General features: G+C 63.5%; 2 protein-coding genes and 3 non-coding genes across 5 annotated transcripts; all 5 read right to left on the reverse strand.

Annotated features, from left to right (window-relative positions):
* Positions 1-478: 478 nt before the first annotated feature.
* On the reverse strand, positions 479-7,609 carry RPS11 (ribosomal protein S11). The gene is made up of 5 exons (XM_009910221.2): positions 7,530-7,609; positions 5,265-5,396; positions 3,632-3,707; positions 2,126-2,255; positions 479-669 (listed from the first exon to the last, which is right to left on the reverse strand). The coding sequence occupies exons 1-5, from the start codon at positions 7,542-7,544 to the stop codon at positions 546-548; spliced, it is 477 nt and encodes a 158-aa protein (XP_009908523.1). The 5' UTR covers positions 7,545-7,609; the 3' UTR covers positions 479-545.
* On the reverse strand, positions 1,359-1,445 carry LOC128897495 (small nucleolar RNA SNORD35). Its single transcript, XR_008462415.1, has one exon. It is a non-coding gene; the product is annotated as a small nucleolar RNA SNORD35 (small nucleolar RNA).
* On the reverse strand, positions 3,420-3,514 carry LOC128897496 (small nucleolar RNA SNORD35). Its single transcript, XR_008462416.1, has one exon. It is a non-coding gene; the product is annotated as a small nucleolar RNA SNORD35 (small nucleolar RNA).
* Positions 6,134-6,220, reverse strand: LOC128897494 (small nucleolar RNA SNORD35). The gene has a single exon (XR_008462414.1). It is a non-coding gene; the product is annotated as a small nucleolar RNA SNORD35 (small nucleolar RNA).
* A 1,506-nt stretch (positions 7,610-9,115) lies between the features above and the next one.
* FHIP1B (FHF complex subunit HOOK interacting protein 1B) lies at positions 9,116-25,733 on the reverse strand. Its single transcript, XM_054164852.1, has 14 exons — positions 25,728-25,733; positions 24,567-24,739; positions 23,524-23,567; positions 20,710-20,909; positions 18,537-19,148; positions 17,562-17,720; positions 17,008-17,094; positions 16,229-16,396; positions 14,383-14,462; positions 13,933-14,111; positions 12,025-13,158; positions 11,166-11,344; positions 10,550-10,709; positions 9,116-9,450 (listed from the first exon to the last, which is right to left on the reverse strand). The coding sequence occupies exons 1-14, from the start codon at positions 25,731-25,733 to the stop codon at positions 9,122-9,124; spliced, it is 3,510 nt and encodes a 1,169-aa protein (XP_054020827.1). The 3' UTR covers positions 9,116-9,121.
* Positions 25,734-26,719: the final 986 nt, after the last annotated feature.

Below are 26,719 nucleotides of genomic sequence, written 5' to 3' on the forward strand. Positions count from 1 at the left end.
AAACCATGGCTCCAAGTGCCACATCCAAGCCTTTTTTCAACACCTCCAGGGACAGGGAGTCCACCACCTCCCTGGGCAGCTCATTCCCATGGCAAATTGCTCCTTCTGCACCTTGAGCCTAAACTTCCCCTGGTGCAGCTTGAGACTGTGTCCTCTTGTTCTGCCATTGCTTGCCTGGGAGAAGAGACCAACCCCCACCTGGCTGCAGCCTCCTTTCAGGTAGTTGTAGAGAGCAATAAGGTCTCCCCTGAGCCTCCTCTTCTCCAGGCTGTTAAACACCCCCAGCTCCCTCAGCCTCTCCTCACAGGGCTTGTGCTCAAGACCCCTCCCCAGCCTCACCACCAAATGAAGAACAGTTTGGCACCCCCAGGCTGAAGCCACCACCCCCTCCTCCCCCACCGCCACCTCCCTGCACCACCGGTGGCTGCCAGGCAACAGAGAACCCCAAAACCAACTCCTCAGAGACCTTCAGTTTGGGTTTGAGTTTGGTTTATTCACCCCAGGGAGCTCCTCCAGGGACTTGGAGGGGGGGGAAAAAAAACCCCTCAGAACTTCTGGAACTGCTTCTTGGTGCCAGCGGCTTTGGTGACCTTGAGGACGTTGAAGCGCACGGTCTTGCTCAGGGGGCGGCACTCCCCCACGGTCACAATGTCCCCAATCTGCACATCCCTGCAAGGACAACACACAGCTGCAGGCTGAGGGGCACCAAGGCCAAGGGCTGGCTCCCAACAGGCCCCAGGGCTCGGCTCATGGCAAGCCCAGGCAGGCTCCAGGCTGGGGCAGAGGGGCTGGGAAGTAACTGGTGGGGAAAGGCCATGGGGGGGTTGGGTGATGGCAGGAGCCAGGGGGTGCCCAGGTGGGCAAGGAGGGCAGCAGCAGCCTGGGCTGGAGCAGCAATGGTGTGGGCAGCAGGAGCAGGGCAGGGATTGTGCCCCTGGGCTGGGCACTGGGGAGCCCACAGCTGCAAGCCTGGGGGCAGGGTTGGGCCCTCCCTGCCGGGAGGACCTTGAGGGCTGGGGCAGGGCCAGAGAAGGAAGGAAGCTGGGGAGGGGTCTGGAGGAGGAAGGGGAGGGGGAGGGAGGGGGAAGGGAGGGGGAAGGGAGGGGGAAGGGAGGGGGAAGGGAGGGGGAAGGGAGGGGGAAGGGAGGGGGAAGGGAGGGGGAAGGGAGGGGGAAGGGAGGGGGAAGGGAGGGGGAAGGGAGGGGGAAGGGAGGGGGAAGGGAGGGGGAAGGGAGGGTTTGGTCACATCCTGGAGCTTCTGAAGGCCACCTCCCCTTGGCACCTGGAGCCTCTGAAGGCCACCTCTCCCCAGTTTTCCCCCCTTCCTCATGAATCTTCACCCCTTTTGCCCCAGAGGCACTGCTGGTTCAGCCACTGCCACTGGCATTGTCAGCAGCCCCCCAGGGGAGCTCTGAAGACCATCGTGAGATTGGACATCATCACCAGCAAGCAGCTTGGGGCTCAGCAGCAGCCAAGACCCCATGGCTGCAAATCCCAGCTCCCTGCAGCTGCACATCCTGGGTCCCACAGCTGATCCCCAGCCCAGCTCCCACAGCCAGGCCAGGGCCTGCATCCCAGCTCCCACAGCTGATCCCCAGCCCAGCTCCCACAGCCAGGCCAGGGCCTGCACCCCAGCTCCCACAGCCAGGCCAGGGCCTGCATCCCAGCTCCCACAGCTGATCCCCAGCCCAGCTCCCACAGCCAGGCCAGGGCCTACATCCCAGCTCCCACAGCTGATCCCCAGCCCAGCTCCCACAGCCAGGCCAGGGCCTGCATCCCAGCTCCCACAGCTGATCCCCAGCCCAGCTCCCACAGCCAGCCCAGGGCCTGCATCCCAGCTCCCACAGCTGATCCCCAGCCCAGCTCCCACAGCCAGGCCAGGGCCTGCATCCCAGCTCCCACAGCCAGGCCAGGGCCTGCATCCCAGCTCCCACAGCTGATCCCCAGCCCAGCTCCCTCAGCCAGGCCAGGGCCTGCATCCCAGCTCCCACAGCTGATCCCCAGCCCCCAGCTCCCTCCTGCCACGGCTCCCAACCGATCTCCTCGGGGGCGAAGGCTGGGGGTCGGGAAGGCCCTTTGGGAGCTCCTGGTGTTTTGGGGTGGGGGTTTTGGGGGTGCTGCTGACCTGAAGCAGGGGGAGAGGTGGACAGACATGTTCTTGTGGCGCTTCTCGAAGCGGTTGTACTTGCGGATGTAGTGCAGGTAGTCGCGGCGGATGACGATGGTGCGCTGCATCTTCATCTTCGTCACCACCCCTGGGGCCAGCACCCAGCAGGGCACCAGGGAGACAAGGGAAAGGGAGAAGAACATCCTCAGGTCATTACAGGATCGTTAGGGTTGGAAGGGACCTCAAGGCTCAGCCAGTGCCAACCCCCCTGCCATGGGCAGGGACACCTCACACCAGAGCAGGCTGCTCACAGCCACCTCCAGCCTGGCCTTCAACACCTCCAGGCATGAGGCTTCCACCACCTCCCTGGGCAGCCTCTGCCAGGCTCTCACCACCCTCATGGGGAAGAGCTTCTTCCTCACATCCAATCTGAGTCTCCCCACTTCTAGTTTTGCTCCATCCCCCCCAGTCCTATCCCTCCCTGACACCCTCAAAAGTCCCTCCCCAGCTTTCCTGTAGCCCCCTTCTGATACTGGAAGGCCACAAGAAGGTCTCCTCAGAGCCTTCTCTTCTCCAGACTGCACAGCCCCAACTCTCTCAGTCTGTCCTCATAGCAGAGCAGCTCCAGCCCTCTGCTCCTCCTCATGGCCCTGCTCTGGACACCTTCCAGCACCTCCAGATCCTTCCTGGAACAGAGGCTCCAGAACTGGACACAGTGCTCCAGATATTGCTGGAACAGTGCTCCAGAATTTGGGTGAGGAGCAGGAGAGGAAATGAGGAAGGAGTCACAGCAAGAGGGAGCCACAGCCAAGGTCTCCACCCAGAGGAACCCTCCCGGAACCTAAAGGGACTCACAACTGAAAAGGCCCCATCCAGAGGGACCCTCCCAGGATCTAGGAGAAGCCACCAAGATCTTAACCCAGAGGGAGCCACAGCAAGGGCTTGACCCAGAGGGAGCCAGCTAGAACCTAAAGGGAGCCACCTGGAATAACCCAGAACTGAGAAAGTCCTACCTAGAAGGACGAGAAGTGAGCAGGCCCCACTTAGAGGGACCCTCCTAAGATCTAGGAGGATCCACCAGGACCTTAACCAAGAAGGACCCACCCTAGAACCTAGAACAACCTTCTGGAACCTACAGGGACCAAGAACTGAGTAGGAACCACCTAGAACCTAGAGGCACCCACCTGGAAGGTCCAACCAAGGAGCTATCTAGAGGGCCCCACTCCTCCCCACCTCATCTACCACCTCCACTCCTCCCCCCACCCCAACCCCCTGGAGGCTTTTCCCACCCCCAAGGCCCTTGGTCCTCTGGGGCCAGGCATCAGCAAAGCCTTTGCGGCCTCCTCCTCAGAGCCTCCTCACCGCGAGGCTCGGAAGACCATCGTGAGAACATCAACATCATCTGCAGCCCCAGGACCGGCCTGGAGCTTCCTTCTCAGCAGCCCCTGTTTGACCCCCAAGGCAGGTGGCCGTGAGGGGAAGGGAGAGGGAAGGAGGCTGCTGCTGGGAGCCTGCAGCACTCACCCGAGAGGATGCGGCCGCGGATGGAGACATTGCCGGTGAAGGGACACTTCTTGTCGATGTAGGTGCCCTCGATGGCCTGCCAGGGCACAGGGAGGCACCATCAAGCACAGGCCTCCACCCCCAGGGAGCAGCCTGCACCCCCAAGGAGAGGCCACCCTCCCAAGAAGCCTCCACCAAGGAGAGGCCAACTTCCCTGCAAGGAGAGACCAACTACCCCCCCCCCCCCCCAAGAGGAGGCTCCAACATTAAGGAGAGGCCAACCTCCCCCAAGGACAGGCCTCCATCCTCAATAAGAAGCCACCCCCTCAAGAAGCCCCCACCCAGAAGCAGCCAACTGCCCCCCAGGAGAAGCCAACCTTCCCCAAGGAGCAAACAAGCTGGGACCAGCTGGGACCTTGGTATGGGTCCATCTGGGACCTTGGTATGGGTCCACCTGGGACCTTGGGATGGGTCCACCTGGGACCTTGGTATGGGTCCATCTGGGACCTTGGTATGGGTCCACCTGGGACCTTATCATCTTTGGGCCAATGAGCTGGGACCACCTGGGACCTCCCTGTCCTGGACCAAACTGGGACCATGTGGGACCTCCCTGCCCTGGACCAAACTGGGACCGTCTGGGACCTCCCTGTCCCGGACCAAACTGGGACCATGTGGGACCTCCCTGTCCTGGACCAAACTGGGACCGTCTGGGACCTCCCTGTCCCGGACCAAACTGGGACCATGTGGGACCTCCCTGTCCTGGACCAAACTGGGACCATGTGGGACCTCCCTGTCCTGGACCAAACTGGGACCGTCTGGGACCTCCCTGCCCTGGACCAAACTGGGACCGTCTGGGACCTCCCTGTCCCGGACCAAACTGGGACCATGTGGAACCTCCCTGTCCCGGACCAAACTGGGACCATGTGGGACCTCCCTGTCCTGGACCAAACTGGGACCGTCTGGGACCTCCCTGTCCTGGACCAAACTGGGACCGTCTGGGACCTCCCTGTCCCGGACCAAACTGGGACCATGTGGGACCTCCCTGTCCTGCACCAAACTGGGACCGTCTGGGACCTCCCTGTCCTGGACCAAACTGGGACCATGTGGGACCTCCCTGTCCCGGACCAAACTGGGACCATGTGGAACCTCCCTGTCCTGGACCAAACTGGGACCGTCTGGGACCTCCCTGTCCTGCACCAAACTGGGACCATGTGGGACCTCCCTGTCCCGGACCAAACTGGGACCATGTGGAACCTCCCTGTCCTGGACCAAACTGGGACCGTCTGGGACCTCCCTGTCCTGGACCAAACTGGGACCGTCTGGGACCTCCCTGTCCCGGACCAAACTGGGACCGTCTGGGACCTCCCTGTCCCGGACCAAACTGGGACCGTCTGGGCACCTTCTCACCTTGGGGGCAAATGAGTTGGGACCACCTGGAAGCTTCTTGTCCTGGGGCAAACTGGGACCACCCGGGGACCTCCTTGCTTTGGGTGCAAATACCCAAGCTGAGAGCATCTGAGATCTTCTCATCTTGGGCCAAAGAGGGTGAAAGCCTGGCCTAGGTTGCTCCAAGAAGTGGCAGATGTTCCCCCATGGCTGGGCCCACAGCAGCTCAAGGTTGGTTGATGGTTGCCCCCCCCAGCTGTCTCCTCACCTCCTTGGGGGTCTTGAAGCCCAACCCAATGTTCTTGTAGTACCTGGGCAGCTTTTCCTTGCCCCCCTCCCCCAGCAGCACCCTCTTCTTGTTCTGGAAGATGGTTGGCTGCTTTTGGTAGGCTCGCTCTGTCTGGGGGGGGGAAACAGGTAAGGAACAGTCACCAGCAGCTCCACACTGAGAGCACCCCAGAACCCAGTCCTGGTAACCCCCAGACACCAGGAACCCCACTTCCCAGTGCCAGCAGTCTCCATAGCCTTGGTCCCAACTCCATTCCCAGTAATCTCCCTTCCCAGTACCCCCAAATTCCTGCCCTCCCCCACTCCCAGTAACTCCCATCCCCAGCAACCTCCATCCCTGGTCCTACTCTAATCACAGTAATCCCAAATCCCTGCTCTCCCCCATTCCCAGCAACTGCCACCCCTGCTCCCAACTCCATTCCCAGTAACTCCCATCCCTAGCAGTCTCCATCCCTATTCCCACTTCATTCCCAATAATCCCCATATTTAGTAACTCCAATTCCTGCTCTCCCCAGTCTGCACATCCCTGCAAGGACAAACACACAGCTGCAGGCTGAGGGGCACCAAGGCCAAGGGCTGGCTCCCAACAAGCCCTCATGGCAAGCCCAGGAAGGCTCCAGGCTGGGGCAGGGCCAGAGCAGGGCAAGGAAGCTGGGGAGGGGTCTGGGGAAGGGGGAAGGGGGAAGGGGGGGGGGAAGAGGAGAAAGGGAGGATCTGGTCTCATCCAGAACCTGGAGCTTCCGAAGGCCACCTCCCTTTGGACCTTCAGCCCCCTGCCAGTTTTTCCCCCTTCCTCATGAATCTTCACCCCTTTTGAGATTGCACCTCCAGAAGCTTGGCCCCAGAGGCACTGCTGGTTCAGCCACTGCCACTGGCATTGTCAGCAGCCCCCCAAGGGAGCTCTGAAGACCATCGTGAGATTGGACATCATCACCAGCAAGCAGCTGAGCCCCCATGGCTGCAAATCCCAGCTCCCTGCAGCTGCACATCCTGGGTCCCACAGCTGATCCCCAGCCCAGCTCCCACAGCCAGGCCAGGGTCTGCATCCCAGCTCCCACAGCTGACCCCAGCCCAGCTCCCACAGCCAGGCCAGGGTCTGCATCCCAGCTCCCACAGCTGATCCCCAGCCCAGCTCCCACAGCCAGGCCAGGGTCTGCATCCCAGCTCCCACAGCTGACCCCAGCCCAGCTCCCACAGCCAGGCCAGGGTCTGCATCCCAGCTCCCACAGCTGACCCCCAGCCCAGCTCCCACAGCCAGGCCAGGGTCTGCATCCCAGCTCCCACAGCTGATCCCCAGCCCAGCTCCCACAGCCAGGCCAGGGTCTGCATCCCAGCTCCCACAGCTGATCCCCAGCCCAGCTCCCACAGCCAGGCCAGGGTCTGCATCCCAGCTCCCACAGCTGATCCCCAGCCCAGCTCCCACAGCCAGGCCAGGGCCTGCATCCCAGCTCCCAGAGCTGATCCCCAGCCCAGCTCCCACAGCCAGGCCAGGGCCTGCATCCCAGCTCCCAGAGCTGATCCCCAGCCCAGCTCCCACAGCCAGGCCAGGGCCTGCATCCCAGCTCCCAGAGCTGATCCCCGTTCCCTCCTGCCACGGCTCCCAACCGATTTCCTCGGGGGCGAATCCCCAGTCCCCCCAATCCCTAGTCCCAACTCTAATCCCTGCAATCTCTTTTCCCCAGTAGCCTTCCCGCTACCCCGCGTTCCTGGTGTCCCTCCCCCATCCCGTTTTCCCATCCCCCATAACCCCCATTGCCAGCTTCCCCGTCCCCAGGAACCTCCACTCCCGGTTCCCACCCATCCCCAATTTCCCATTCCCGGTCCCCCATTCCCTCCCAGTCCTGTTCCCCATCCCCTGTATCCCCCATTCCCAGCTTCCCCACCCCCAGGTACCCCCATTCCCAGTCCACCCCCTCCCCAGTTTCCCAGTCCCGGTCCCCCCTATCCCGTTTCCCATTGCTCATCTCCCATCCCCCCCAATCCCGTTCCCCATTCCCAGTCCCCCCCATGCCCCTTCCTCTAACCCCCATTCACAATTTCCCCCTCCCAGTGCCCCTCATCCCCATTTCCCCTCCTCCCTCCCCCCCCAGCTCCTCCCTTTTTCAGGACCTGCTGCATCCTTTCCCGACCCCAAGCCTCCCCCACCCTACCCCCTGGGAGCTTCCCAGAGCTCCCAGTCCCCCCGGCAGCCCCCCGTGGTGGGCGATTCCGAGCGCCCGGGGCCGGCCCCGGCGGAGCCCCCTACCTGCGTGTCCGCCATCTTGGAGCGCGCGCCGGAAAGGGGCCGCCCGGCCGCGTGCGGCGCCGCTTATGGAGGCGGGGCGGAAGTGACGTCACGACGGCGAGGCCTTAGCGCGGGGGGAGAGGCCTGAACGAGCCCAACCCGACCTAAAGCGCTCAAGGCGGCGGGGCGGAAGTGACGTCACGACGGCGAGGCCTTAGCGCGGGGGGAGCGGTCTGAACGAGCCCAAACCACCCCAAAGCGCTGTCGTCGATTCAAAACAGGGCCCCAGGCTGGCCCAGTTTGTCCCAGTTAATGCCAAAGCCAGGGCCCAGATGCAGCCAGTTTGCCTTGGTTGCCCCAAAAAGCAGGACCCAGATGGCCCCAGTCTGCCCCAGTTACCCCAAAACCTCCCCATTACAGAACCCAAGCCAAGTGTGGAGATGACTTAATGGTGTGGAGAGGGCTCCAAGACATGGGGAGGTGGCCCCAAGGTGTGGAGATTGACCCCAAGCTATGGGGAAGTCCCTAAGCTGTGGAGATGACCCCAAGGTGTAGAGGTGACCCCAAGCCATGGGGAGGTCCCCAAGGGGTGGAGGTGAACCCAAGCCAAGTGTGGAGATGACTTAATGGTGTGGAGAGGGCTCCAAGCCATGGGGAGGTGGCCCCAAGGCGTGGAGATTGACCCCAAGCTATGGGGAAGCCCCTAAGCTGTGGAGATGACCCCAAGATGTAGAGGTGACCCCAAGCCATGGGGAGGTCCCCAAGGGGTGGAGGTGAACCCAAGCCAAGTGTGGAGATGACTTCATGGTGTGGAGAGGGCTCCAAGCCATGGGGAGGTGGCCCCAAGGCGTGGAGATTGACCCCAAGCTATGGGGAAGCCCCTAAGCTGTGGAGATGACCCCAAGATGTAGAGGTGACCCCAAGCCATGGGGAGGTCCCCAAGGGGTGGAGGTGAACCCAAGCCAAGCGTGGAGATGACTCCATGGTGTGGAGAGGGCTCCAAGCCATGGGGAGGTGGCCCCAAGATGGGGAGATGACCCCAAGCTATGGGGAAGTCCCTAAGCTGTGGAGATGACCCCAAGGTGTAGAGGTGACCCCAAGCCATGGGGAGGCTCCCAAGGGGTGGAGGTAACCCCAAGGTGGACCCCAAAGATCAGGCACAAGCCCTCCTATGAAACCTCGGGTGATGCCTCTTGACCAAAGCATTTATTCCCAAAGGGTTTTTTACAGACCAGGGACCACTGGTGGCCCCTCCTCCTCTTCATCCTCCTCTTCATTCTCCTCCTCCTCATCTCCATCCTCATGCAGGCCTCCCCGCGAGATCCACCTCACCAAGAGCCCCCTCCCCTTGCATGAGGTGGTGGTGGTGGGGAAACTGGGGGGAGGGGGGCAAAAAAACAAAGGGGGGGAGGGAGGGGCAGAACCAGCCCACCCCCCCCACCCCCTTAACCCCCACCCCCTCCCCCCACCCCCCTCTTTAAGGATACCCCCTCCCCCCACCCCCTCCCAAGGTCCTGCCTGGGTCATTCCCCGAGCTACAGCTCCCCCAATAAATTAAAAAGGTCCCAAGGCGAGGGGGGGAGGGGAGGGATGATTTCGATGGGGGGTGGGGGTCACTCCTCGGGGGGGGTCTCGGTGAGGAAGGGGGAGGCCACGGCGTGGGCCTGGGCGATGGCCGCCAGCTCCTTGAGGAACTCGCTGAAGATGACGGCGCAGTAGACTGCGTTCTTCACCCGGGGGGCGGCCCCGGGCCCCTCCCCCGGGCCCCCCCCGGCCTCCTCGGGGTTCCCCCCGGGGGTGCCCGCGGGGGGGGTGGCCGTGGGGGAGGGGCTGGCAGCCCCCCGGGCGTGCTGCAGGGCCAGCTGGGCGGCCTGGCGGGCGCGGGTGGGGCTGTGAGCGTGGCGCAGCAGCAGCTCCCCCAGGGAGGGCTTCCGGCTGCGGCCTGCGGGGGAGCCGGCGGGGAGGTTATGTCACGACAGGGGAAGGGGTTATATCGCGATAGAGAAAGGGACTGTGTCATGACAGGAGGGTTATGTCGCGATAGGGGAAGGGGTTGTGTCATGGTGGGATGGGATTATGTCATGATAGGGGAAGGGGTCGTGTCATGACAGGAGGGTTATGTCGCGATAGGGGAAGGGGTTGTGTCATGGTGGGAGGGCTATGTCGTGATAGGGGAAGGGGTCGTGTCATGACAGGAAGGTTATGTCGCGATAGGGGAAGGGGTTGTGTCATGACAGGAGGGTTATGTCGCGATAGGGGAAGGGGTTGTGTCATGGTGGGATGGGATTATGTCATGATAGGGGAAGGGGTTGTGTCATGACAGGAGGGTTATGTCACGATAGGGGAAGGGGTTGTGTCATGATGGGATGGGATTATGTCGCGATAGGGGAAGGGGTTGTGTCATGACAGGAGGGTTATGTCACGATAGGGGAAGGGGTTGTGTCATGATGGGATGGGGTTATGTCGTGGTAGGGGAAGGGGCTGTGTCAAGAGGGGAGGGTAATATCATGATAGGGGAAGGGGTTGTGTCATAATGGGAGATTTATGTCATGATAGGGGAAGGGGTTGTGTTGGCATAGGGGGCTTATGTCGCAGTGTGGGGGTTATGTCACGATGGGGACTTATGTTGTGATAGGGGAAGGGGTTATGTCGCAATGTGGGGCTCATGTCGCAAGAGGGGGGTTTTGATGGGGGCGTTATGGCATGCTAGGGGGGCTAATGTCATGATGTGGGGCGTTGTGTCGTGACAGGGGTCATGTCCTGATGGGGGTTATGTGATGGGGCCTTATGTCACGACAGGCGGGGTTGTGTTGGGAGGTTATTCCACCCCCTCCCCGCCCCCAGCCCATCAACTCCTCCCTCCCAGCCCTCCTGTTTCCCCCCAATCCTCTTTCTTCTTTCCAACCCCCCAAACGCCTCCTTCCCAGCCCCCCTGTACCTCCCAATCCTCTTTCCAACCCCCCAGCCCCCCAACTCCTTTCTCCAACCCCCCCAGCTCCCCTTAAACCTCCCTCCCCCAAGCCCCCTAAGCCCCTCCTCACCAGGGGTCTCCCTCCTCAGGCTGCCTCCCCCGCTGGGGCCTTCTCCCCCCTCCAGCCTGCCCCTGGCCACCAGGAAGCGTCTGGCTCTGAGGAGCAGCCCCGGGAAGTCCTCCTGGGTGGCTGCAAAGGTCTCCAGCTTGGCCTTCACTGAGCCCAGCACCTGGGAGGGGACAGAGGAGATGTGGGGATGGGACTCACCAAGAGGTGGGGGTCAGAGGGTGAAGGCCTTGGGGTGGGTGAAGGTCTCAGAGTGAAGGTTCTGGGGTGGGTGAAGGTTCTGGGGTGGGTGAAGGCCTTGGGGTGGGTGAAGGTCTCAGGGTGAAGGTCCTGGGGTGGGTGAAGGCCTTGGGGTGGGTGAAGGTCTCAGGGTGAAGGTTCTGGGGTGGGTGAAGGTTCTGGGGTGGGTGAAGGTCTCAGGTTGAGTGATGATGGTCCCGGGATGGATGTTGGTGGATCCAAGGGCAGATTGTGGTGACCCCAGCGTGGATGTTGGTGGCCCCAGGCTGGGTTGTGGTGGCCCCAGGTTGGGTTGTGGTGGCAGGATGGGTGTCCTGGGTTGGGTGATGGTTCTGGGCTGGGTTGTGGTGACCCCAGGGTGGATGTTGGTGGGGGTTACCTGGAGCAGGGACTTGATGCTGGGCTGGAAGACCATGTTGGTGTTGAGGAGGAAGGAGCGGAGCAGGGGCTGTGGGTAGGAGGCCAGCTGGGCCACCAGGCCAGTGAGCAGGCAGTTGACATAGAGCGAGTTGTGGGGCATGTTCTCCAGCTTGCCGAACAGCACCGACACGAAGGGGCCTGCAGGGGGCGCTGTGTGACCAACAGCACCCAGCCCTGCCCACCACGGCCCCACCCAGCCCAACCTCAACCCCATGATTCCAAATCAACCCCATGGTCCCACCTCAACCCAATGGTCCCACTTCGACCCCATGGTCTCACCTTGAACCCATGATTCCATCTCAACCCAATGGTCCCACCTCAACCCCATGGTCCCACCTTGACCCCATGATTCCAAATCAACCCAATGGTCCCACCTCAACCCCACGGTCCCACCTCGACCCAATGGTGCAACCTCAACCCCATGGTCCCACCTCAACCCCATGGTCCCACCTTGACCCCATGATTCCAAATGAACCCAATGGTCCCACCTCAACCCCACGGTCCTACCTCAACCCCACGGTCCCACCTCGACCCCATGGTCCCACCTTGACCCCATGATTCCAAATGAACCCAATGGTCCCACCTCAACCCCACGGTCCCACCTCGACCCCATGAGGTCCCACCTCAACCCCATGGTCCCACCTTGACCCCATGATTCCAAATCAACCCAATGGTCCCACCTCAACCCCACGGTCCCACCTCAACCCCATGGTCCCACCTCGATCCAATGGTGCAACCTCAACCCCATAGTTCTACCTCAGCCCCATGCTCCCCTCCCCACCCTGTGCTCCCACCTCCGCCCCTCCCCCCTCTCCCACCTGTGAAGGGCTGGCTGGGTGGTGTCCCCACCGGCCTGGGGGGGCTGCCCAGCAGCTGTGCCAGGGGCTCTGGCGGCCTGGGCGGTGCCCTCCCCAGCGCCTCCCCCTCGGGAGCGGCGGCGAAGCTGGCGAAGGCCTCCTCCTCCTCCCGGGACAGGTGGGGGTGGTGCTCAGGGAGCTCCCGGAGGGGGGCTACTGGGACTCCCTCCTCACCAGCGGCACCACCAGGACCACCGGCACCGTTCTTCATCTCGGCCTCGATCTCCTTCAGCTCCTGGGTGAAGGCCTCGATGGTGACCCCGGTGCCGTTGGCCTCCGCCGGGGCCTGGGCCAACATCTCCTCCAGCAAGCACTCCACCGAGGGCAGAGCCTCCCACTTGGCTTTGCCTTCGCCTCCAGGGGTCCCATTCTGGGCCGGGACCCCCACCCCTCCTTCCCCTTCCCCTTCCTGCCCCCTCTGAGGGCACCTCCGAACCTTCTTCACCGCCACATCCTCCTGAGGCCAAGCCCCGGAGGAGGAGGAAGAAGAGGAGGAAGAAGAGGAGGAAGAGGAGGAGGAAGAAGAAGAGGAGGAAGAAGAGGTGGAGGTCACCACCCCGTTGGCCACCACCTCTTGAGGCTCCACTTTGCCTTCCCCCCTCGGGGGGCTCCCTTGGCCGGAGCTTTCCTCGGGCAAGCCTCGTTTCTTAGTCCTGGGGGTCTGGGGGCCTGGGTTAGGGGGGTCCAGAGGGTTGCCAGGGGTGGCACCCAGAGGGTTGGCACCAAAGTGGGCGCCGGGGGTGGGCTCCTCCCCGTCGTAGGGGGCGGACCAGACGCGGCAGGCCCAGGCGCAGCGCTCCACGCTCCGGCGAGCGTCCCGCAGGTACTCCAGGTAGTTCCCTTCCAGTTCCCAAGGGTTTTCCTCCCAGTGCCCACCGGGGTGGTGCCAAGGGCTGCCCCCAGGGGTGCCAGGGGACCTTGGGGACGCGGCGGTGGCGGCGGCCTCGGGGGCCTGGCGGCTGAAGAAGGAGAGGCGAGAGGGGGTGGAAGGTTTGGCAGCTGCTGGAGGCACTGAGGAGGAGGAGGAGGTGGAGGAGGAAGAGGAGGTGGTGGTGGTGCTGGAGGAGGAAGGGTCCAACGTGGGGCTGCTGGCACCTAGTGGGGAGGGAGGGGGAGGTGGCATCAGAGCAGGCATTCCCTGAGGCACCTCCGTGGTGCCACCTGGCATCACCCTGGTGACCCCCACCCAGTGCCATACCTTGGCATCAAGCCACCTGGCATCATCACAGTGACCCCCACCCAGTGCCATACCTTGGCATCAAGCCACCTGGCATCATCACAGTGACCCCCACCCAGTGCCATACCCTGGCATCAAGCCACCTGGCATCATCACAGTGACCCCCACCCAGTGCCATACCCTGGCATCAAGCCACCTGGTATCATCACAGTGACCCCCACCCAGTGCCCACCCCATAAACCTTGGTGCCCTCCCCTGGCCATTTGACATCACCCTGGTGACTCACTTAGTGCCATACCCTGGCACCAGACCAAGTGGCATCACCACAGTGCCCACCCTAGTAACCCCCCAAGTGCCCTATCCTGGCACCAGACCATGGTGCCCACCCCAGTAACCCCCAAGGTCCCTACCCTAACCACCTGGCACCAACCTGGTGACCCCCTGAGTGCCATACCCTGGCACCACACCACAATGCCCACCCCAGTAACCTCCCAGTGCCCTCCCCTGGCCACTTGGCACCACCCTGGTGACCCCCTGAGTGCCCTACTTTGGCACCACACCATAGTGCCCACCCCAGTGCCACCTGGCATCACCCTGATGACCACCTCAAGCCAGGTGGCACCACCATGCCCTCCCACCATGCTCCAGTGCCAGCTCCCCACCCCTCCCCCCGGCCTTGCCCGATGCCCTACCCTTGTGCCAGGCTGCCAGGCGGTCCTGGCACTCCGGGGGGTGCCCTGAGAGGTGCCCAGGAGGGTGGCAGCAGCGGGGGGTGAGGGAGAGGAACTTGGCAGCTGCCCTCCCGTAGATGTCCAGGTCCCGCACGGCTCGGCGCTGGCTCAGCATCAGGTGGCTGCAGGGCAGCAGGTACCTGGGCACAAAGAGGGCACTGGGCACACTGGCAGGGCACTGGCACATAGGTAGGGGGCACAGGGATACAGGTAGGGGGCACTGGCACAGAGGCAGGGCACTGGGCACACTGGCAGGGAACTGGCACACAGGAGGGCACTGGCACAAGGGAAGGGCACAGGGATACAGGCAGGGCACTGGCACGCAGGCAGGGGGCACTGGCACGCAGGCAGGGGGCACTGGCACGCAGGAAGGAGGCACAGGCAGGGGGGCAGGGGGCAGGGTGGCACTACCTGAGCACCAGCTGCAGCATGACGTCCTCGCAGTTGAGGCTGAGCAGGGTCCTGAAGAGCCCCAGGGACACCATACAGAGCTGGGGGCACAGCTGGCATGTTAGGGGGCACCCACCAGACACACCATGGGTGGTTGAGAAGGGGCACCGTGGGGTGGCTGAGGGGCAACCTGGGGTGGTTGAGGGGCACCATGGGGTGGTCGAAGGGCACCCTGGGGCACCCTGGGTGGTTGAGGGGCACCATGACTCCATGGGTGGTTGAGGGGCAACCTGGGGTGGTCGAAGGGCACCCTGGGGCACCCTGGGTGGTTGAGGGGCACCATGACTCCATGGGTGGTTGAGGGGCACCATGGGGTGGTCGAAGGGCACCCTGGGGCACCCTGGGTGGTTGAGGGGCACCATGACTCCATGGGTGGTTGAGGGGCACCATGGGGTGGTCGAAGGGCACCCTGGGGCACCCTGGGTGGTTGAGGGGCACCATGACTCCATGGGTGGTTGAGGGGCAACCTGGGGTGGTTGAGGGGCACTGTGGGTAGGCAAGGGACACCATAAGTGGCTGAGAGGCACCTTGGGTGGGTGAGGGGCACCATGGGGGCACCATCTAGACATTGAGGAGCACCATGGGTCGGCATAGGGCACCTTGGGTGGGCAAGAGGCACCATGGGTGGCTGAGGGGCACCCTGGGGTGGCTGAGAAGCACCAGGGGCGGGCAAGGCGTACCATGGGGTGGCCGAGGAGCACCTTGGGGTGCCTGAGAACACTGTGGGTGGGCAAAGGGCACCGTGGGTGGATGAGGGGCACCATGGGTGGGTGATGGAAACCTTTGGTGAGTGAGTGGCACCATGGGACACCACCTAGAGGCTGAGGGGCACCACGGGGGCACCATCTAGAGGTTGAAGGGCACCATCTAGACATTGAGGGGTAGTGTGGGTGGGCAAGGGGCAGCTTGGGTGGGCAAGGGGCAGTGTGGATGGCCGAAGGGCAGCATGGGTGGCCGAGGGGCAGCGTGGGTGGGCAAGGGGCACCTTGGGGCAGCTGAGGGGCAGTGTGGGTGGCCAAGGGGCACCTTGGGGCAGCTGAGGGGCAGTGTGGGTGGCCGAGGGGCACCTTGGGGCAGCTGAGGGGCAGCGTGGGTGGGCAAGGGGCAGCGTGGGGCGGCTGAACGGCAGTGTGGGTGGGCAAGGGGCAGCGTGGGTGGCTGAACGGCAGCGTGGGTGGCCGAGGGGCACCTTGGGGCAGCTGAGGGGCAGTGTGGGTGGCCGAGGGGCACCTTGGGGCAGCTGAGGGGCAGTGTGGGTGGGCAAGGGGCAGCGTGGGTGGCCGAGGGGCACCTTGGGGCAGCTGAGGGGCAGCGTGGGTGGCTGAACGGCAGTGTGGGTGGCCGAGGGGCACCTTGGGGCAGCTGAACGGCAGCGTGGGTGGCCAAAGGGCAGCGTGGGCGGCCGAGGGGCACCTAGGGGCAGCTGAGGGGCAGTGTGGGTGGGCAAGGGGCACCTTGGGGCAGCTGAGGGGCAGCGTGGGTGGGCAAGGGGCAGCGTGGGTGGCCGAAGGGCAGCGTGGGCGGCCGAGGGGCACCTTGGGGCAGCTGAGGGGCAGTGTGGGTGGGCAAGGGGCAGCGTGGGGCAGCTGAGGGGCAGTGTGGGTGGGCAAGGGGCAGCGTGGGTGGCTGAACGGCAGCGTGGGTGGCCGAGGGGCACCTTGGGGCAGCTGAGGGGCAGCGTGGGTGGGCAAGGGGCAGCGTGGGTGGCTGAACGGCAGCGTGGGTGGCCGAAGGGCAGCGTGGGCGGCCGAGGGGCACCCTGGGGCGGCCGAGGGGCACGGTGGGCGGCAGGGGGACGGGTGCTGACCCGGGAGGAGCTGCCGATGCGAGTGACCAGGGTGTCGAGGATGGTGGCTCCGTCGTGGCGGTGCAGCAGCAGGAAGCGCAGGAAGGTCTTGAGCAGGGCCGGCTCCGAGACGCTGCGCAGGAACAGCTCCAGGTAGGCTGTGCTGGCCACCAGCTCCTCCAGGGACGTCTGCAGGGGGCAGGGCACACACCCCAGGGGATGGCGCGGCCCCAGCGGGGCCACCAGAGCCACGTGCCCCCGGGCAGAGACGGCTCCTCCCCGCCAGACTGCACGGAGAGCTGGCTCCTCCCCACCAGAGCCAACCCTGCCGCAGCTCCAGCTCTTCATCAGCTCCAACCCTCCATCATCTCCCACTCTCCATCATCTACTCTCCACCACCACCATCTCCACCACCTCCTTCCCTCCATCATCTCCACCCCCTCCCTCCCTCCACCTCCATCATCTCCACCACCTCCTTCCCTCCATCACCTCCTTCCCTCCATCATCTCCACCACGTCCTTCCCTCCATCACCTCCTTCCCTCCATCATCTCCACCACGTCCTTCCCTCCACCTCCATAATCTCCACCACGTCCTTCCCTCCACCTCCATCATCTCCACCACCTCCTTCCCTCCATCACCTCCTTCCCTCCATCATCTCCACCACCTCCTTCCCTCCACCTCCATCATCTCCACCACCTCCTTCCCTCCACCACCTCCACCTCCATTCCTCCACCACCTCCATCATCTCCACCACCTCCATCCCTCCACCTCCACCATCTCCAGCCCCTGCCCCTCTCACCTTGTGCAGGGCAGGTCCCATGACAGGCACCAGGAAGCCATTGTGGACGTAATCCACCAGCTGCTTCTGCACCAGCGGGTGGGCAACCTGCAGAGGACCATTCCTGCAGCTCAGCACCCTCCACCTTCTCCACCATCTCCATCATCTCCAGGCCCTCTACCATCTCCAACCCTCCACCTCCTCCACCATCTCCAACTCCTCCTTCTCCACCATCTCCAACTCTCCCCTCCATCATCTCCAAGCCCTCCATGCTCTCCAACCCTCCACATTCTCTACTATCTCCATCACCTCCAGGCCCTTCATGATCTCTAACCCTCCTCCTTCTCCACCATCCCCAACCCTCCACCTCCTCCATCACCTCCACGCCCTCCATTATCTCCAACCCTCCTCCTTCTTCACCATCTCCAAACCTCCATCTCCTCCATCATCTCCAAACCCTCCATGACTTCCAACCCTCCCTCTTCTCCACCATCTTCAAGCCCTCCACCACCTCCCCGCCTCCACTGCCTCCCAGCTCCAGGCCTGAGGTGGTTGTTGGTGCTGGTGGTCCTCACCTGGATGACAGCATTGCAGAAGTCCAGGGAGTTCATGAAGAGGACCAAGGAGGAGACCCCCAACCAGTCCTCGCGCCGCAGGCAGTGCCAATCGTCCCCCCGGGCCTCCAGCTTGCGTGGCAGTGAGGAGTAGAGGGCACTGAGCCCCGTGGCCAGCACCTGCCAGGGTGAGCAACCAAGCCATGGACCTTCTCCAGCCAGGGACCTCCTCCAACCACCAAAGCCACCCCCCCAGAGCTGCTCAGGCAGCAGCCACCAAAGCAGGTGGGGGCCAGAGGCAGGAGAACGAAGCTGGGGGAGATGCCTGGAGGCCTAGCAGCTGCCTGGGCAGGTCCTCCACTTCCAAGCCCTCCACCAGCTCCAAGCCTCCAGCACCTCCAAGTTCACCATGATCTACAACTCTCCATCATCTCCCTCACCTCCAAGCCGTCCATGATGTCCAGCCCTCTACCATCTCCACTACCTCCAACCCTTCTCCTTCTCCACCACCACTTCCAACCCTCCACTTTCTCCTCCACCTCCAATCCTCCATGACCTCCAACCTTCCACCTTCTCCACCACCACCTCCAACCCTCCATGACCTCCAACCCTCCACCTTCTCCACCACCACCTCCAACCCTCCATGACCTCCAACCCTCCACCTTCTCCACCACCACCTCCAACCCTCCATGACCTCCAACCCTCCACCTTCTCCACCACCACCTCCAACCCTCCATGACCTCCAACCCTCCACCTTCTCCACCACCACCTCCAACCCTCCACTTTCTCCTCCACCTCCAACCCTCCACCACCATCTCCAACCCTCCATGACCTGCAAGCCTCCACCTTCTCCACCACCTCCACCCCTCCCCTTCTCCACCACCACCTCCACCCCTCCTCCCCCTTCTCCACCACCACCTCCACCCCTCCAGGACCTCCCAAGCCCCTGCATGTGCCGCCCCAGGCCCGTCCATCCTCCTCCTCCTCCATCCTCACCGGGCAGAAGTAGGAGTTGTCGGTGATGGACTTGGCCACGGCCTGGTTGCCGGCGGACATGGCCATGATGAGGAGCAGAGCATCCCTGGCCTGCTGCCCCAGGACCCCCTCGTGGTGGATGAAGGGGATGAGGAGGGAGAAGATGATGAGGTTGGCGGGGCCTTGGTCGGCCTGGCTGTGGAAGAAGAGCTCCAGGATGGAAGGCTCCTTGGCCACGTTGACGCAGAGCTGGTTGAGGAGCAGGACCAGGCTGTTCTCCAGGGAGGCCGAGGTGGGCTGGGAGCAGAGGCTGAGGAGCCTCAGGAGGGGGCTGAGGACAGCCTTGTGGCCCAGGAGGCCTTGGTGGGCCTGGCTGAGGAGCATCTCGTAGAGCTTCAGCTGCTCCACCTTCCTCTCCTCCGGGAAGTCCCCTTGCAGGTGCCAGTGCAGCAACCTCTCCAGGAGGTTCTCCGAGGCCACGAAGGCCAAGATGGGGCCCGGGGAGGTGTCCTCTGCCCCTCGGGGTGGCCTGTCCTGGGCCAGGAGGTTGAACATCTGGTAGGTGTTGTTCCTCACCGCGCTCAGGTCGTCGGGCGCCGCCCGGCAGCCGCCGCGCTCCAGGACGCGCAGCACCTGCGGCGGGGAGAAGGCGGTGGCGCCCTGCCGGCGCTCAGCACCGGGCCCGAGCCAGCAGGAGGCCTCAAGGACGTCCAGGCCTCCGTCGCCTCCAGCACCTAAAACTCTCCATCATCTTCAACCCTCCATTATCTCCAACTCTTCATCTTCTCCCACCCTCCATCGTGTCCAACCCTCCATCATCCCCAGCCCTTCAGCATCTCCAGCTCTTCATCTCCAGCCCTTCAGCATCTCTAACTCTCCATCATCCCCAGCCCTTCAGCATCTCCAGCTCTTCATCTCCAGCCCTTCAGCATCTCTAACTCTCCATCATCCCCAGCCCTTCAGCATCTCCAGCTCTTCATCCCCAGCCCTTCATCATCTCTAACTCTCCATCATCCCCAGCCCTTCAGCATCTCCAGCTCTTCATCTCCAGCCCTTCAGCATCTCTAACTCTCCATCATCCCCAGCCCTTCAGCATCTCCAGCTCTTCATCTCCAGCCCTTCAGCATCTCTAACTCTTCATCATCTCCAGCTCTTCAGCATCTCCAGCTCATCTCCAGCCCTTCAGCATCTCTAACTCTCCATCATCCCCAGCCCTTGAGCATCTCCACCTCTTCATCTCCAGCCCTTCAGCATCTCCACCTCTTCATCTCCAGCCCTTCATCATCTCTAACTCTCCATCATCCCCAGCTCTTCAGCATCTCCAGCTCTTCATCTCCAGCCCTTCAGCATCTCTAACTCTTCTTCATCTCCAGCCCTTCAGCATCTCTAACTCTCCATCATCCCCAGCCCTTCAGCATCTCCAGCTCTTCATCTCCAGCCCCTCATCTTCTCCACCTCTTCATCTCCAGCCCTTCATCATCTCTAACTCTCCATCATCCCCAGCCCCTCATCTTCTCCATCTCTTCATCTCCAGCCCTTCAGCATCTCTAACTCTCCATCATCCCCAGCCCTTCAGCATCCCTAACTCTTCATCATCCCCAGCTCTTCAGCATTTCCAGCTCTTCATCTCCAGCCCTTCATCATCTCTAACTCTCCATCATCCCCAACCCTTCAGCATCTCCAGCTCTTCATCTCCAGCCCTTCAGCATCTGTAACTCTCCATCATCCCCAGCCCTTCAGCATCTGTAACTCTCCATCATCCCCAGCCCTTCAGCATCTCCAGCTCTTCATCTCCAGCTCTCCATCTTCTCCAACTCTTAATCTCCAGCCCTTCATCATCTCTAACTCTCCATCATCTTCAGCCCTCCACCATCTCCATCATCTCCAACCCTCCATCACCTATAGCTCTCCAACATCTCCAACCCTCCATCATCTCCAACCCTCCATCACCTACAGCTCTCCATCATCTCTAACCCTCCATCATCTCTAGCTCGATCTCATCTCCAACCCTCCACCAGCTCCAACCTTCCATCACCTCCACCAGCTCCATGGCCTCAACCACCCCCACCCTTCCATGGCCTCCAGCACCACCATGTGCCCATGCCCCACCTGTGCCCATGTCCCACTTGTACCCACCTCCCACCCGTGCCCATGCCCCACCTGTGCCCATCTCCCACCTGTGCCCATGCCCCACCTGTGCCCAGTGGTTCTTGAAGACCATCAGGCAGGTCTCGGGGTCAGCAGTGATTGGGCTCTGCAGGCTGGCACCGCGGGGGGCACGGTGCCCACCCGCCCGTGGGTGCAGCTTGGTCAACCAACTCATCCTCTGTGCAGCTGCTGGCACCTGGGCAGGCTCACGGGCATGGGTGGCACCCTGGGGACCTTCTCTCCATGCTGTGGGGACAAGGTGGGGCTCAGAGGTTGGGTGGCACAAGGGTGGCACCTGGGACATTGAGATGGTACAAGGGTGGCACCTGAGACAATGGGATGGCACCAGGGACACTGAGGTGGTACCAGAATGGCATCAGGATGGCACCTGACACACTGAAGTGGCACCAAGGTGGCACCAGGATGGCACCTGGGCCACTGGGATGGTGCTATGTTGGCTCATGACACATTGGGATGGCACCAGGTTGGCACCTTGGACAGTGGGATGGCATCAGCGTGGCACCTGGCTCACTGAGGTGGCACTAGAATGGCACCTGACCCACTGGGATGGCTCCAAGGTTGGCACTGGGGCCACTAGGATAGCTCCAAGGTGGCACCAGGCATACTGGGGTGACACAGGGGCCACTGGGATGCCACCAGGGTGGCACAGGGGGAGTGGCACAGGGGGAGTGGCCCTGCCACCATCCCCAGCTCTGCACTTTGACCCTGAAACCCAGCTGTGGCCAGTGGCACCACCATTGGCACCGGTGCCACCCTGCAAGCCAGCCCCTGGCACCCATGGTTGGGACCTGGTTGCCCAGTGGAGGCTGCTGGCCCTGGTCACCCTGATGCCACCCTGGCACTAGCATAGCACCTAGGCCACTGGAATGGCTCCAAGGCTGGCACCTAGGCCACAGGGATGGCACTACAATGGCACCTGGGCCAACAGGATGGCACTGAGATTGGCACCTGGGCCACTGGGATAGCACCAGGATTAGCACCCAGGCCACTAGGATGGCACTAGAATGGCATCTAGGCCACTGGGATGGCACCTGGCCCCCTGGGATGCCACCAAGGTGGCACCAGGCACACTGGGGTAGCACAGGGGCCACTGGGATGCCGCCAGGGTGGCACAGGGGGAGTGGCACAGAATGAGGAAGTGGCACAGGGGGAGTGGCACTGCCACCACCCCCAGCTCTGCACTTTGACCCTGCAACCCAGCTGTGCCCAGTGGTATCACCACTGGCACCGGTGCCACCCTGCAAACCAGCCCCTGGCACCCATGCTGAGGATCTGGGTGCCCAGCAGTGGGTTCTGGTCCTCGTCACCCTGGCACAGGGATGGCACTGGGGGGCAGCTGGCTTATGTGGCACCCCCCCTGGCACAGGCCCCAGGGGGATTGAGAGGTTGCTGCAAGCGGTGCCAGCCTAGGTGTGGCTCTCAAGTGAACCTGGGACGTGCCCAATGCCATAGGCACTGAGTGGCACACACCAGGAGCAGCCCAGGCCACAGACTGGCATAGCACATGGCCAGTGCCACCCCAGTGCCACCCTCATGCCCGGTGCCAGGACCTGACAAGAGACTGGCACAGGTCAAGGGGCTCCTGGGAGTGGGTGGCACCAGGCAGAGGGTGGCATTGGGCAGGGGAGTGACAGCAGGCAGAGAGCTGGCACCAGACATAGGAGATGGCACAGAGGTGGCACCAGACACATACAGGGGTTGGCACTGAGGTGGCACCAAGCATTGGAGGGACAGCAGGAACAGTGACCATGAGGCTGGCACTGGGTGGGGGGAGTGGCACTGGGATGGCACCAGGAGGGCCAGGTAGCACGGGGTGTGGGGGTGGCACTGGGCATGGGGTGGCACTGTGCACTGGGGTGACACCGGGCATGGGGGTGGCACTGGGCAGAGTGGGTGGCACTGGGCAGGAGGTGATACTGGGCACTGGAGTGGCACTGGACAGAGTGGGTGGCACAAGGCAGAGTGGGTGGCACTAGGGTGACACTGGGCACTAGGGTGGCACTGGACATAGTGGGTGGCACTGGGCAGGGGATGACACTGGGCACTGGGCAGAATGGGTGGCACTGGGCAGAATGGGTGGCACTGGACAGTGGGTGGCACTGGGCAGGGGATGACACTGGGCACTGGGCAGAATGGGTGGCACTGGGCAGAGTGGGTAGCACTAGGCAGATACTGAATAGAGTGGGTGGCACTGGGCAGAATGGGTGGCACTGGACAGTGGGTGGCACTGAGCAGTGGGTGGCACTAGGCAGGTACTGAATAGAGTGGGTGGCACTGGGCAGGGGATGACACTGGGCACTGGGCAGAATGGGTGGCACTGGGCAGAATGGGTGGCACTGGGCAGGTACTGAATAGAGTGGGTGGCACTGGGCAGGGGATGACACTGGGCACTGGGCAGAATGGGTGGCACTGGGCAGAATGGGTGGCACTGGGCAGGTACTGAATAGAGTGGGTGGCACTGGGCAGGGGATGACACTGGGCACTGGGCAGAATGGGTGGCACTGGGCAGAATGGGTGGCACTGGGCAGGGGATGACACTGGGCACTGGGCAGAATGGGTGGCACTGGACAGAGTGGGTGGCACTAGGCAGGTACTGAATAGAGTGGGTGGCACTGGGCAGGGGATGACACTGGGCAGAGTGGGTGGCACTGGACAGAGTGGGTGGCACTGGACAGAGTGGTGCCACTGATCCCAGGGGGTCCATTTCTGTGACTCTCCATGCCTGGTGGGCGCCATCCCTCTCCCCTGTCCCCCCACTGACACTCCCCACTCCCCGGTGCCCACTCTGGTGCCCACCCCGGTGCCACCGGGACCCCCCCTTACCCACAGCGCCACCTACCCGGGGTCAAGGTCACGGCAGGTCCTGTCCGGTCAGCACCGGGCCTGGAGAAGGGGAATGGGGAGGAGGGGATTGGCACTGGGCACGGGGCTGCACCACTCCGGTGCCCACCCGGTGCCCTCCCAGTGGCCCTCAGGACCCCCTCCGTGCCTCTCGGTACCCCTTCCCCCGGTGCCATGCCCCCTGCTCCATTCCCCCCCAAAGCGGTGCCCTCTGCTTGTCCCTCCCGGTGCTCCTCGGTGCCCCCCCGGCGATGCCCTCCCGGAGCCCCTCGGTATCCCTCCCCCGGTGCCATACCCGCTGCCCGCCCCCCCGCCTCCAAGCGGTGCCCTCCGGTTGTCCCTCCCGGTGCCCCTCGGTGTCCCCCTCTGCGATGCCCTCCCGCTGCCCCTCGGTGCTCCCCCCGCCGCGATGCCCTCCCGGTGTCCCCTGCTCCAGGTCAGGCCAAACTCCTTCCCCCCCCACTAAACCGGGATCCCCCCGGGGCCGCCCCGCCCGGCATCACCACCTCCCTCCCCGCCCCCTCCATGAGGACACCCCGGGGCCCGGTACAACCGGGAACGGAGCCCCCGGTTGCAGCCTCCTCAGGGTCCCCCCCCCACAGCCCCTCCCCGGCTTCCCCCCACCCCCGGGTCCGCTTCCCCTCGGTCTCCAAGTCCTGGTCCCCCCTTCCCGGTGCCAATTTCCTGCGCCCCAGGTCCCGTTGCCGGTGTCCCGGTTCCGGTGTCCTCCTTCCTTCCCCTCCCGATTCCCCTTCCCAGTTCAGGTTTCCCCGCCGGTTCCCAGGGTCAGAGCCCATTTCCCCATCTCCGGGGTCCCATTCCCGGGGTCCCGGTGCCGATTTCCCCTCACTCCCTCCCCCTCCCCCCAAATTCCCGCTCCCGGTTTCCCACCCCCGTTCCCTATTCGCGGTTGTCCGGGTTCCGGTCCCGGTTTGCCCCTTCCCCTCTCCCGGCTTCCCCTGGTCCCCCTTTCCTGGACATTTCCCAGCCCCGGTTGCGATTTCTTCCTCCCGTTCCCGGTCGTCGCCGTCCCCCGCTCACCGCCCGCCCCCGCCGCAGGCCCCCCTCTCCCGCCGCCATCTTCCCGCCGCCGCCGCCCGACGCAGCGCAAGCGGCGGCTCCGCCCCCGGACACGCCCACCGCCCCTCCAGCCCCGCCCGCAGCCAACCAACGCCCGCCCCCGGACCCCAACCCCGCCCACAGAGCCCCAATCCCTAACCCCCGGACCTCAAACCCCGCCCACAGCCACCCAGCCCCCGCCCCCGGACCCCAACCCCGCCCACAGAGCCCCAATCCCTAACCCCCGCACCTCAAACCCCGCCCACAGCCACTCAACCCCCGCCCCCGGACCCCAACCCCGCCCACAGAGCCCCAATCCCTAACCCCCGCACCTCAAACCCCGCCCACAGCCACCCAGCCCCCGCCCCCGGACCCCAACCCCGCCCACAGAGCCCCAATCCCTAACCCCCGGACCTCAAACCCCGCCCACAGCCACCCAGCCCCCGCCCCCGGACCCCAACCCCGCCCACAGGGCCCCAATCCCTAACCCCCGGACCTCAAACCCCGCCCACAGCCACCCAACCCCCGCCCCCGGACCCCAACCCCGCCCACAGAGCCCCAATCCCTAACCCCCGCACCTCAAACCCCGCCCACAGCCACCCAGCCCCCGCCCCCGGACCCCAACCCCACCCACAGAGCCCCAATCTCTAACCCCCGGACCTCAAACCCTGCCCACGGCCACCCAAACCCCGCCTACAGCCATGCAACCCCCGCCCCTAGACCCCGACCCCACCCACAGAGCCCCAATCCCTAACCCTCAGACCTCAAACCCTGCCCATAGACAACCAACCCCCACCCCTGGGCCTTAAACTCCGCCCACAGAGCCCCAATCCCTAGCCCCCGACCTCAAACCTGGCTCACAGACAACCAACCCTCACCCACAGCGAACCAAACCCCGCCCCCGGCCCATAAACTCCGCCCACCGCGACCCAAACCACACCTACCACTCACAAGCCTCACCCACAAGGACCTAAGCCCCTCCTGCTGCCCCCCAAACCCCACTCACAAGGAGTAAACCCCCCCCACCGCCCACAGCCCCTCCACCAATACCAAATCCCACCCACAGGGACATAAACTGCGGCCCCTGGCCCTAAACCCCACCCACAGGGGCCTAAACCCCTCCCACTGCCCCATAAACCCTACCCACATGGACCCCAGCCACACAGGGTCAAATCCTGCCCGCAAACCCCATCCAAAGGGGCCCAAACCCCGCCCACATTGACCCAACCCCCTCCCATAGAGCCCTAAACTCCACCCACAGTGACCTAAACTCCTCCCACCATCCACAAACCCCGCCCACTGCCCGCAAACCCCCCCACCAGGAGCTTTTAGCTGTGCCCCCAAACCCCGCCCACAGCATTCCAACCCCCACCTCTGGGCCCTAAACCCCACCCACAGCAGCCTAAACCCCGCCCACAATGCCTTAAACCCTGCCCCTCAGTGCCTTAAACCCCGCCCACTGACCACAAACCCCGCCCACAGCGATGGAAACCCTGCCCACACAGCCCAGGTCCTGCCCAATGCAGGCCCCGACAGTGCCCCAAATGTGCCCACTCTGTGCCCCCTCAAATGTGCCCACTTTGTGCCCCAGAGGTCCCTACTTTCTGCCCTAAATTTTGCCCACTTTGTGCTCAGAATGTGCCCCTTCTGTGCCCCCCAAATGTGCCCACTTTACACCACTGTATGCCCCAAAGGTGCCACCTTGTGCCCTAAATTGTACCCACTTTGTGCCCACTTCATGCCCCAAACTGTTCCCACTTTGTGCCCACCCTGTGGCCCAAAATGGCCCCACTTGGTGCCCAACCCATGTTCCAAAACTTTCCATCCTCTGCCCACCCTGTGCTCAAAATATGCCCAACCTTTGCCACCCTATGACAACCCTGTGACCATTCTGTGCCCAGCCCATGCCCAAAATGTGCCCACCCCATTGGCTGTGCTGCACGGTGGGCACAGTTAAGGGGGAGGTTTAGAGGATGGGGAGGGCAAGGCCCCAATCCAGGCACCCCCTGAAATGGGCACAGCCTGAATCAGACACTCCCAAACTGGGCACCCCCTGAACTGAGCACAGCCTGAACTGGGCACCCCCTGAACTGGTTAAACCCAAACTGGGCACCCCCTGAACCAGACAGTCCTAA

This window comes from Dryobates pubescens, chromosome 10 (genome assembly GCF_014839835.1).
Source record: "Dryobates pubescens isolate bDryPub1 chromosome 10, bDryPub1.pri, whole genome shotgun sequence".
NCBI classification, from domain to species: Eukaryota; Metazoa; Chordata; class Aves; order Piciformes; family Picidae; genus Dryobates; species Dryobates pubescens.